At 39.6% G+C, this 12985-nt stretch overlaps 1 protein-coding gene across 1 annotated transcript in view; it reads right to left on the bottom strand.

The window, feature by feature from the left end:
• Positions 1-12816, bottom strand: part of LOC143278077 (uncharacterized) — a 72970-nt gene extending 60154 nt beyond the window's left edge. Inside the window, exons 1-2 of the mRNA XM_076583110.1 lie at positions 12678-12816; positions 11227-11753 (exon numbers count right to left, since the gene is read on the bottom strand). Of these exons, the coding sequence (XP_076439225.1) occupies positions 11227-11320 (94 nt within the window). The 5' untranslated portion in view covers positions 11321-11753; positions 12678-12816. The remainder of the gene's footprint in view (positions 1-11226; positions 11754-12677) is intronic.
• Between the last annotated feature and the right edge of the window lie 169 nt (positions 12817-12985).

Here is a 12985-nt window from a genome sequence, read left to right as displayed (position 1 = left end):
TGTCAATAAGAATGACTGCTCATTCACCCCTTCACTGACACTGTCAATAAGAATGACTGCTCATTCACACCTTCACTGACACTGTCAATAAGAATGACTGCTCATTCACACCTTCACTGACACAGTCAATAAGAATGACTGCTCATTCACACCTTCACTAACACAGTCAATTTTGTCCAGTTTATCCTGTATCTGTAAGGATCATTATGCTGTCGTGTTAGTTTGTTGGTGTGTTTTTTTTAAACTGAGAATAAGTGCATTCGGACTTCTGAACATTCAGTTACTGCTGACTAGAGGGTATCTTAATTTTGTCCAAAATTGTGAATTAGAACCGTTAAACTATCATTTCCCGGAGAGAGAGAGAGAGAGAGAGAGAGAGAGAGAGAGAGAGAGAGAGAGAGAATGTTTTGTTGTTGTTGTTGTTGGGTTTTGGGGGGCTTTTGTGTGTGTGTGTGTGTGTGTGTGTGTGTGTGTGTGTCTGTGTGTGTTCGCGTAATACTGATGTACCTTTTTCTTTTCTTTCCTCTGTTTCTTTTCTTGCTCCTTCACTGTTTAGTAGAGACCTCTGTCCTCAGTACCATCTTGTTCTCTCTTGTTCTCCTTTCTTTCTTCCTTTCTGTTTCTTTCCTAATAAGGAGAAAGGTGGTAGAATGGTTAAGACGCTCAGCTGCCAATATAGAGAGTCCGTGAGGGTGTGGGTTCGAATTCCGCCTTCGCCCTTTCTCCCAAGTTTGACTGGAAAATCAAACTGAGCATCTAGTCTTTCGGATGAGACGACAAACCGAGGTCCCGTGTGCAGCACGCACTTGGCCCACTGAAAAAGAACCCATGGCAACGAAAGTGTTGTCCTCTGGCAAAATTATATAAAAAGAAATCCACTCTGACTGGTACAGAATAGGTAAGCATGCACTCAAGGCATGACAAACGCGTTGGGTAATGCTGCTGTCAGGCATCTGCCTCAGTAGAAGATGTGGTATAGCGTATATGGATTTGTCCGAACGCAGTGACGCCTCGTTAAGAACGTGAAACTGAAACTGAAACTCTTTCCTTATATTTTGCATTACCTATAAAATTAGTAAGTTTTATTTACCCTTTCGCTCCTATTGGTGCATGAAAGACTACGAATGAATTATAATTCTATGCCCAAAATAAAACAGTCAAATACTCAACACTATAACCAAACATTAAATGAACACACTATGAATAAATAAACGAAACGAACCAAACATCAAGAAAACACAAATATGTTCCAAACTACGATTAATATTTAGATAAACAAATTTTGCAAAATCAATTAATTTACTTACAGCTAACAAAGCTTTTCTGCTTCCTTTGAACAATTAGGGGGAAAAAACAGACTTTGGAGATAAATATTTTAGGCAAATATTTGTTTCCCCACTTGTCCATATTTAACCCATTGTGAATACAAGCCCATTGTGAGGTAAATGTGTACAAGAATCCATCATAGTTCACCTAGCTTTCATTTTAAGGTTGTAATTCTTGGCAATATACACACCCTTCGAATATCAATGTATTTCAGAGAAAAAGAAGTTAACAAGGCACAAAGAATATAAACTGGCCTAGGCCATACTGTAGCCCCGGTATAATGTAGCCCAGGCTAGTTTATATGGGGGCATATTCTGGCCAAGGCCAGATTATACGGGAGCATGTTCTAGACCAGGCCACTTTACTCTGGACAGGACAGAGTATGGCCTGTTACACTGGCGTTTTCCGTTTTGTTCTCACAGTTTTTAAACCATCAAGAATCAAGCATGAGCCATGAAGGCTCTGCCGCTTGTTTTTATCTTTCTCACATTTTATTCGCTGTTTTCTGATTGTTGTTTGTTGTTGTTGTTGGTTTATTTTTGTTGGTCTGACATTTACCGATCAAAAAAAGAAAAAGAAAAAAGATCACGTTGACTTGTGTCACGCGTGTCTGTGTGTGTGTGTGTGTGTGTGTGCGTGTTGTGATTTGTGTCTGATGTGGTATCGTAAAACGCTATGAGATTTTAACAAGTGCTATGTAAATGGATTACTTTTTGACTCACTTGTGTAAACAAAGTGAGTTTATATTCTAACCCAGTGTTCAGTTGTGTGTGTGTGTCTGTGTGTCTGTGTGTGTCTGTGTCTGTGTGTTCATGGTAAACTTAAACATTGCCATTTTCTCTGGAAATACTTTGTCTGCCAATACCAAATTTGACTTAAAGATAATATGAAAAAAAAATCTCTACAGTCATACCAATAACAGGCTGTGAGTCTACCGAATGAAGCCGTTTTTTCCGAATCATTAGCGGTTTATTTCGTTGAGGTTTTTTCCGAAATCCGAAAATTCTAAAAACTGCTACCCATTGAGTTAGGCCGGAGATTAGAAAAGAGAGATGAACCACTCGCGGCAGGCCCCTTCTTACTGTCTATAACAGTGCTGAAGCCGTTTTGGGGCACACACGCAGTGCGGAAGGGTGGGGGTAAATCACCCTCTCCTTCCCCACCTGAAGGAAACTAGTCGGTTCTGACGGTTCAGCTGCAGTAAAGCGAAAGTTAAGTTATGCCTGGAATTTCCCACGTGTAGAAAGATTCGCTGTATACAATGAAAACCGATTCATTTTTGCTTGGTTTTTAGCACGTTTGCATCTGCTTGAATGTAGATAATATAAAAAGAAAATAAAGCAGCTCCCCCCACCACCAACTCCCCCCCCCCCCCCCCCCCCCCCCCCCCCCCCCCCCCCCCCCCCCCCCCGCGCGCAATGTTGCACATGAGAGAGACAGTTGTAAATTATTGAACTGCGTTTTCGTAACGCTACTTTTTCTTCACACTTTCTGGTTTACATCACCATTTCTTCAATAACAAATATATATATATATATATATATATATATATATATATATATCAAAACATAAAACACATATTCAGCTCTGTCTCTCTTCTAACATCTGTCTATACATACATACATACATGAATACATACATACATAATTTCATATAGATCTATCAGTATGTAAATCTAAATCTATCTATATGTACATAATCATATATATAATTCATATATATACGAACGCTTCATGTTGCCCGAGCAGACCGTTGTATTGTGCTCTTTCTCTCTCTCTAAGTCTCTGTCTCTGTTTCCCTCTCTCGGGAGTTTTACATGGCTGTTAAAAGCATCTAAGATTCTGTACTTGTATGTGTTCGTGACAAAGGTAATTATTCAGACTTTTTTCAGTGTCCAAGAGGGGTTAAACAAGGTTGTATGCTAAGCTCACAGCTGTTTTCCTTTTTCATCGGTGAATTGGCAGTGGAGTTATCAAAGAAGGGGAGACATGGAATACAAATGATACCTGGCGCAACAGATTTGCTCTTAATGCTATTTGCTGATGATGTTGTTCTCTTGTCTGACACACCCATAGGGTTACAAAATCAATTAAATGCCCTTAAGCAAGAAACAGACAGACTACAACAAACAGTGAATCTCGATAAGACCAATATTATAGTTTTCCGCAATGGAGGTCATCTTTCGACTCGTGAAAAATGGTGCTGTGGTGATAGGGAAATAAAAGTAACCAATACATATAAATATTTAGGAATGTTATTCACAACAAAATTGAGTTTGACATCTGCGTGGGATGAAGCAAACAGAAAAGGGAAAAAAGGTGTAATCCAAATTATAAAATCACTCAGGAGACTGCGTTCGACTGACGCTTTCCCTTAGTTTGGGCGGGGCAAAGGCAGCTCATGAATAATGAATGCGTCTCGCGGCGCAGGCTGCCTGGCTTCAGCAATTTCTGCAAGTGGTTTATCTCTCTTTTCTAATCTCCGGTTAGGCCTATTAGTAGGTTGTATTCGAAGACAAGACCTTGTTTTTCGTGTTCACAATTAACGGGAAAGAAATACAAATTCTGGACATAACACTTACAGTGATACTAACTACACCATCCACGTGTTTACTGCATATAAATATTCTAAAGTGGACACTGAATTAACTGGAATGAACAGAAAAGAAAAATTGAATCGATCGTTTCTTTCAGCTCGTTGTAGGCTTCGACTGGTTCGTGCAGATCTAGAGATCTACCATGAGTTGTGGTGTGCTTGAAGGGATGGCAAAGTATCCTTTACCACCGAAATAAAAGAATAATCGAGATATAATAAAACACACAAAAAACATGATTTAAACGGCGTTATAACGTCCACTACAATCACATCTATTTTTAGCACGAAGAAGAAAACGTCAAAATTGCTTCAAGTATTAAATTTAGTCAAATGACGTCAGATGCGCTGCAGCAGTGGGGATTAGTCTGCTTGCTTCGGAACTCAACATGCATGGTTTGATCCTGCTCGCGTGTCTTTTTCTTCTCTCTCTCTCCCAAGCTTATTTTATATATAATATTTAATACAGAGCACTTTTCAACGATTTTTTTTTTCTCTTTTTTTTTTCTTCTCTCCTAGTGATTCCTTGACTGGATAAAGTGCGAAGCACAAGTGAGTCTTGAAGGCTTTGCCTCTTGTTTATTGTTGCTGTTGTTGTTGTTTGCATTTCACACGTTGATTTCTGCTGTCTGAATGTAACTCTGAGACGGATGTGTGTTCTACGAGGTGACGTGGTACAGTCAGGCGTTGAACTTGTGATCCTGTGTTCAGCAGTGATTAGGGTTCGAGGATCCTTGGGAAAGGCACGTGACGACTTTCCTCATTTCATCCAGGTGTGACTAGGTACTTGACTTCGGTTAGGAAAGGTAAAAACGTCGGAAGGCTAGGAATGGGCCCCGCCTGTGCCGAGCCCTAGACACAGTGGATAGGAAATAACTGACTGTGTGCCCGTAAAGACTATGGGATCTTTAACATTTCACTTTTTTTATATCAGTCATCAGACGGTTTTACGAAGCAACTCCTGTTTTTCTTTCTGATGGACAATAAAGTCCACTGACACTCCTTTTCCAGTCTTTGAATGTTTCGAGAAAAAAAAATATTCTCTCTCATCCAATTTAATTCGAAAAACGTGTTTGAACTTCATCCTCCGATTCGTATATTTATTTCCGTCTCTTTTGTGTGTGTGCATGAGTGCACGTGTATTTGTGCACGTGCGCGCGCGCGCGCGCGTGTGTGTGTGTGTGTGTGTGTGTTTGTGTCTGCGTGGGCGGGTGTGTTTGTGCGCGAGTTCTCTCTCATATCTGAAATGTTCCTGGAATATTCATCCCAACAAACAACAGTTTCAACATATTAAAACTCACCTCACACCTTCTCACACCTTACAAGAATGTCCGATATATCACAATTTGTCCCCTGTTTTCAATATGTTATCTCACAGAATATGGACAAGACGTTTGGTATCACTCTCACATAGTTCCAGCCCAGTTCTTTCTCTGTGACCTTATACGCAGTGCTCGTCGTGTTATCTGAGATCAACAACGGAGTACAACAGGGCTGTGCAGTGTCACAAAACCTTTTTCTTTAAGTAAGGAGCCAGTCTTACTCTCTGATGTCATACAAAGCAAATGGTTGGCATCTATCTTCCATCAAATTTAACAATACTTGTATATATCGGATCACGCATTGTGCTGATGATATAAGCTTGTCTTACTGCACGAAAGGATAACAGAAGTAAATTAATTCAAAGATTCGTTAATGATGTCCCTTTGATATCTAACTCTAGAAGATATTTCATCGAAACTGAAAACGTGGATCTTGGACGGCGACAAGCTCTTTGCATCGAATGGAACAATACAGACTTATTCATAACTGTAAGAATACAGGACTTTAACTTCATAAGCATTGTTGAATAATACTGGGCAATACAACACTTCTAAAAGTTTACGCCGTGCTAAAGAAATCCTGAATGTTTAATGACAGCTCAAGAGTAACGTCAAGTAGTTCTCTCTCTCTCTCTCTCTCTCTCTCTCTCTCTCTCTATATATATATATATATATATATATATATATATATATCTGTGTGTGTGTACACACATATGTGTGTGTGTGTGTGTGTGTGTGTGTGTGTGTGTGTGTGTGTGTGTGTAATGAGCTGTTTTGACCTGTGATCAGCTTCGAATGTTTACTTTGAGTTTCAATGGTCAGAATTGAAGGTCCCATGATCAAGGCAGATCACAAAAGACGTAAAATTCACAGGTCAAGTTAGATTGTTCTCTATACATCTTACGCCAAATATGATTGAAGAATGAACATGCGCACAACTTTTCGCAGTTAAGTTGTGAAATCACAGCGCCACCCAAACACACATATAGAAACAACAAGAGACAGTCAAATACCTGCACATCAGACGACACATACACACACGCGCGCGCTGCACCTGATTTTGACCCCTTTTTTTCTCGTTTTTAACTTTGGTGTAACAATTGGAAACGGGCAAATATGTTTCTACTGCTTTTCTGGAAAGCGCCAGAGAAGACGCATTTCTGATGTTCTCAGAGATGGAGTTTCCAACTGCAGCAACAGATCGAAAGGTTCATGACCATGTCGCATTGTTCTCATATCTGTTGACATAGGAACATCAGACATCTTGAATAAGATCTCAACTGATGTAGGTAGGTCCGGCCAAATTTTCAAATTCATTGTAGAAGCCTCATATAATCTGCATACATGAAAGAGTGCAATAAGGTAAAAAGCCACACCAAATTTCAACACAATATTTGAAATAGTTGGGGGGTTTTTTGTTGTTGTTTTTTAGATATTGAGTTTTGATTTGATTTAAAACAACAACAAAAAATTTAACTTGGCGATTTTAGCGATTCCCACAAAACGGCATTTTGGAACCCGAGTAGAATTGCAACTAATAGATTCTCAAAGTTAAAACTCTTCATATATGATCTGCATAGTACACATAATACCACATTTTCCAGCTGGCTGTTAATGGTATTGGTGAGTGTCATAAAATCTGGGGGAAATGCTTATTTTGTGCATGGCCGATCTTGCAGTTTTGATGGTAGCGTTCGTAAAATGACTATCCAAAAAACTATTGCACCTACATAAACATTTATTTTCACGTTCAGGAAAGACTGTACACTTACGGAACAGCAAATATTATTCATAAATCTGGACAAATGACAGCTTTTACCACAATTATATGAAAAAATGTGCTTGACTGAAGACGATCGGGGATAATGTGCTTCATTAATTTTTTTTTTAAATCATCTTTTTCGATATTTTTCAGTTTTTTCCAAACATGAAGTCAAAATCAATATGTATACATGACTTTATGTAACTGTTTCTATTTCCTTATTAACTATCTATCAGCACAGCTGATCATACCAGTTCTAAAGTACGGACATCCAACTGAACTTATGCATGGTCCGTATCAGTGCTGAAGTATGAAAAATGAAAAGGTTTTAAGAGAACAGGTCTTAGAGAACAGCATCAAAAGGTACCCCTGGTAGTGTGTAATTTTTTTATTAGATTTTTTTCCCTCTCCCCTCATTCAAGTATCTGCAAACATTTGAAATACAGAATCACAAAAGTGCACAAATCTTGCACTTGTTTCTTTAATCCCATGTGCTAAAGATACCGTCTTCACCTTTCCCTCAGGCATGTCCACTTGCTGTACAATAACATTACAGTGAAATTCTGGTACTAAACATATATACATACAATGCCCTATCACACCTACTACCAATTCAACAGGTAGAACACACACACACACACACACACACACACACACACACACACACACACACGCACAGACACAAACATGCGCGCACACACAAACAGTCATGACACACAAACACACATCGATATAGGTTATATGGACACAAAAAATAGTATGCTCAGAAGGATACATACAACAGTGAGACACACACATAGTAACACAAACGTACAACCCCTTCCCCCTACGTCCACTCACACACACACACACACACACAAACACACACAAACTGCTGGCCACACACACACACACACACACACACACACACACACACACACACACACACACTGCTGGCCCTGTTTCAAACAGTATAATTTTACATTTTTTGTTATTGGGAACACAATGAGCACATTATTCCTAAACAGGAAATGCACATACACCTTGTAAACATGCATACCATACGTGCATAATACTTCGAACTTGATAATAAATAAAAAAATTCAACTTAGAAATGTTAAATTCTGCTTAAAATCGTCATTCTGTGTAAAGTCTATGCGTGCGTGCGTGCGTGCGTGCGTGTGTGTGCGTGCGTGTGTGTGTGTGTGTTGTAAGCTCTCCATATATATATATATATATGTGTGTGTGTGTGTGTGTGTGTGTGTGTGTGTTCTGTGTGGCTTGTTCAGGATTAAAGAGGCTATGCCAGTCTTGAATAAAAGCTAATTTGTGTTTACACATTTCTTCGGTCTTTGCTGCTGTGTGCACATGTCAAATGATCGGTATAAGGACAGACCCGGCGCTTCCTGTTTGAGGAAGTGTCTGGGTTTGTTCCAATGTACCTTTTATTTACCTGTGTGCTAGCTGAATCGGTAGCGTAATCAGTACTGACTTGAAGTTGTGTACCTTGTGAATGTGTGTGTGTGTGTGTGTGTGTGTGTGTGTGTGTGTGTGTAAAAAGAGAAGTTGGAAAAAAGAAGTATATTTGTGATCACAAAGTTGAACGAGGCCAACTGAACTTCACTGAAAAATTCGTCTGATACTTTGACAGAGTTCTTGTCTGTCTTTCATTGTCGGAAAGAAAATTGTTTCATAACTGAAAACGATGATATTATCTGAAATTATAAAACATGTAATTCAAATACTTACTAAAATAAGTAAAACAAATTTCGTTTCCATTATTTTTTTCAAAATTTTCCCCGCTTTGAATCATTCTACATCATTCGAAGTTTACCACAGGGGGACACATACACTTCTGATTTGACTACTGCGACCGGAACGTGCACTGTCCCTGATCAATATTAAAAAAAACAAAAAAAAAAAAAACAGAACTTTAACGACCAAATCCACATGACATAATTTAATATTTGGTATATCTCAGCAAAACCTGGACTGCGTTGAGCTCTGCTACAACACATATACGAAGCCGGGCATTGAAACCTTAGATCTAAAAATAGATCTCGTTGATTGGTGGGGAGGTACCCGTAAAGTCGACAGCTCATTGCGTCGATCTATACTTAGACTACATCCTCTAAACTACATCCTGTATCTATAGCCAGACTGCATCCTCTAAACTACATCCTGTATCTATACCCTGACTATATCCTCTAAACTACATCCTGTATATCCAGACTACATCCTCTACACAGTATCCTGTATCTATACCCAGACTACATCCTCTACACATCCTGTCCACGCAATGAGCTGTCGACACAATGACATGGACCCGATTGGTGGACTGAAGCTCATCAAATTTATGAGGTCTCCACTTTTCCGTTAAACGGACTTTGCTGTTCAAATGCTTTCAGGTCATTTTATAAAGTGTCTCATAGAAGATAGAATGAACTTTTCAGTGGTGGGTTTGATGGAAATATTAATTTTGTCTGAAAGTGCAGTTGAGCGTCAAAAATCAGGAAAATTTTGAGCCACGTTTTTATAAGTCGAATAAAAAGATATCAGATAATCAATGCAAAAATTAGCCCACGTAAAAGCACAGAACGTGATCTTTCATTTGATAGTCTACTAAGCCGGTTGGTTGAGAGCAGCAATATCCGCGACCTAGTTTTGTCACAAACCCTCTCAGATGTCGGCAAAATGTTACCACGCTGCGTTTTGAATCCAGAATGGTACTCCACTTTGGGTGTTGTTTCACTTAAACTGCCTTACAGTTACCACACAAAAAGAAACACTAAGAGGAAACACTCTGAGAACAAAGGTGGTTTTATATTCTGATTTTTCAACTCGATGTATGCAGTATTGTGCTTGCTATGGCGAAGTGAAAAGTGATTAAAAAAAACAAAAAAATCCGGTTCGTCAGCAATTGTATCACAGCATTTCATAGCGGCCGGACATAAGGTTGTGTAAGTGAAGAAGCTCGGATATATTCAGAGGGAGACTTTCTGTCATGGATGTGAGTGTAATGGAGAGCGGTAAGGGATGGCTACGTTCCTGGACAGGGCGCCAACTGAGTCTCCTTAACAACGAACCTGATGTGTTCAAACTTCATGACTCAAAATAGCCTTGCTGCAATAGCAACCTGACTGTGGAAACATTGTTCGCTTCTTTTGTGCCTTCCACGAAGTGCATTACTTTTTTTAGTCAGAATGTGTGGGGAAAACAGGGTTGTCTGTTTGTTGTCGAAAGACAAAGCATATCCAGAGAAAATGGTTAAAGTTCACCACAGGTGACATATACACACACATACACACACACATGTGGGCAAAAATAATCACAAATGCTATAGAACACGCTTTACCTTGTATCATGTCCGTGTCTGATGAACTGGCATTCAATACACTTGTAGATTTTTGAGGTATTCCAAACAGATCAATATAATGGAAACTGGTGTCTGCCCAAAGTAAAGTGCTGGGTGTTTTAGCCCAGAAGATTCTAAAAGACGCATGGATTACGTCTGCAACGAAATTATTCTGGAAGTGGCGTTTATATTATTACGTCATAAGTACAACCTTATTCATGTGTGTATGTCACGTTATGACAATAAAGAGTTACTTCTAGGAGTTTTGGTGTAGGCCTTTTCCTATTATTATAATCATGTATGTGTGTTGGAAAGTGTAGACGTTATTCTTGTTTTTCTTCAAACCAGAATTGCCTTATTTCATTAGAACTATTCAGATGTGTGTGTGTGTGTGTGTGCGTGTGTATGTGTGTGTGTATGTGTGTGTGTGTATCTCTCTCTCTCTCTCTCTCTCTCTCTCTGTTCATTACAGACATGGACTATGGATGATGGCTTTTGTAGGTAAACGACGTGCGAATCTTTGCCCGTCTTTATTTGTCATATAATATTCTAATTAGGAAAACTAGTGTCATGTAATCACTGACTGACGGCTTTGTTGTGTAAGAAGACAGTGACCAATGCCCGGGTCCCCCAAGGCAGGACAGCCCAGCACAGTAGTGGCCATTTTCACACTTAATTCCTTGTTTCCTGTCCATTTCATTGTATTTGTACTTTCAAATAAAATGCTGTTTAAACCCGATTTCCGTATTTGCGATTCGTGTATCACTTTTTCCCCTTCCTTTCTTTCCTTCTTTCTTTTGTAAAGGAGCAAATTATCCGTTCACAGTGCCACAGACAGACAGACAGAAGGATACAGAGAGAGAGGCGAAGACAGACTAGAGGCAACTCACCTTTGTAAACTTGTTCTTCGAACCAGGTTGCCCTGCACATGCTAATCGCCATCAGTAGAAACAGAAGCAGCAGCACGCGCATTGTCGTCCACATTATCAACAGACGTGTCGTTGATTTTGAACCCCCTAAACCTCCTCCTCTCCCTCTTTGCTAAGCTGATGAATGTCACTCTCTCAAATCTTTTTTTCCAGATAACTTTTTCTTGACTGCGTTTGCTGCTACCTGTCTGCCTTTAGTCAGCAGAAACGCTTGCCGGGATCATAAAAGAAAAACAATAAAAAGTCTATAAAATCCCGTTCTTTTTTTTTCTCTCTCTCTCTCCTTTTTTATAATTTTTTTCTTGCCCGTTGGAGTTGCCTTTCTGAAGTGACTTTTCCTGGTTTCCTTCTGGAGTTCCGAATGATCTTTCTCCCTTCAATTATCCGGCTGCTCGTCAGCAGGTCTGAATGGAGCTCCCCGAAAGGCTGTGTGGAGAAACACCTTGATCTATCGGCCGTGTCAGACACCAAAGGAACAATGATGGTAACTGCAACAGAAGGAAGAGAAAAATACACTGTTGATATAGCCGACATGAGATGTTGTGGAGAAAGGCGGGAGAGGGAGGGGGTGAGGAGTACACCGAGAAATCTGTTGTGATGAAAAGACATACAATAGGAACTGTTTTTTTTTTGTTTGTGTCTACAGACTTTATATTAGTATGATGGCTATGACAAACCCTGGTATTTATTCATTCTTATGAATCTGTTCGACATTTTGAATGGGCGTTTGTCAAATATATAACGCATTGTATTGATTTTGTAGGTTTTTTGTAACTCACTGAAAGTATACTGCAATGGTTACGTGTTATTTTGTTATTATTCATTATATTTCGTTTGATTTGTTTTTCGACGCATACTTAAATCAACAAACAGAAATACAAGAAACAAATAAACAAAATGAACTTATAAAAAATATTACCAAAGACGTCCACATCCCAATATGATTTCAGTAACATCAGAAGTTGGGGGTTTTGTTGTTTTTTTGCTTGTTTGTTTGTTGTTTTTTAAATAAATCTAATAGCAAGAAAAATATGTCTGCAAATTTCATGTCAGTGCAGTAAAATAAGGTGAGTCTGAAATATCAACGAAGACAAACTCACTGAAATACCCCCTCCCCCCCCCCCCCCCCCCCCCCACCTCCCCCCGGCCTGCCCCGCCCCCCTCGAACCCCCAAAAACGAGAGAAAAGAAAAGAAAAAAAAGTTACAAGAGATCTGCAGCATTGAACAGCAATCACTGACATAAATGATAAAATAACGAATGTTGCCTTCCATAAAAGATACATTTTAAAATGGTATGAACACATCTCATTCTACTACATATTTCACAACAGTCATCGCATTTCAACAACATGGAGTCATTTGGAAATGTTAGGGGAAAAAACGAAGAATCGACTCCCAACCAATCGCTCACCAAAGAGTGGTGGTTCGTACTGGTCCCCAGGCAGCCTCTTGGACAAACTTGTGATCCTGGTTTTCCAAAACTGTTGCTGTGTCCACTACAGGGTGCACACACAACCTGCCCTCACCTTCTGGTCTGCAGCGCACGCCAAACTGTCCGTGCCCTATCTAAATCACCCCGGTCACTTTTATTTGCAGGTGAGCCGGCATTAAATATCTCGCGCGTGCCCAGTGGCGAGGGGAGAATAATACAACCAATCAAACTGAAGAATCACTCCTACCCGGACGAATAAAGGAGCTATGCTGTGCCATGGCGGCTCC

The sequence above is a fragment of the Babylonia areolata genome, chromosome 35 (assembly GCF_041734735.1).
Source record: "Babylonia areolata isolate BAREFJ2019XMU chromosome 35, ASM4173473v1, whole genome shotgun sequence".
NCBI classification, from domain to species: Eukaryota; Metazoa; Mollusca; class Gastropoda; order Neogastropoda; family Buccinidae; genus Babylonia; species Babylonia areolata.
The sequence above is the reverse complement of the archived record's forward strand: the minus strand, read 5'-3'. Positions and strand labels throughout refer to the sequence as shown.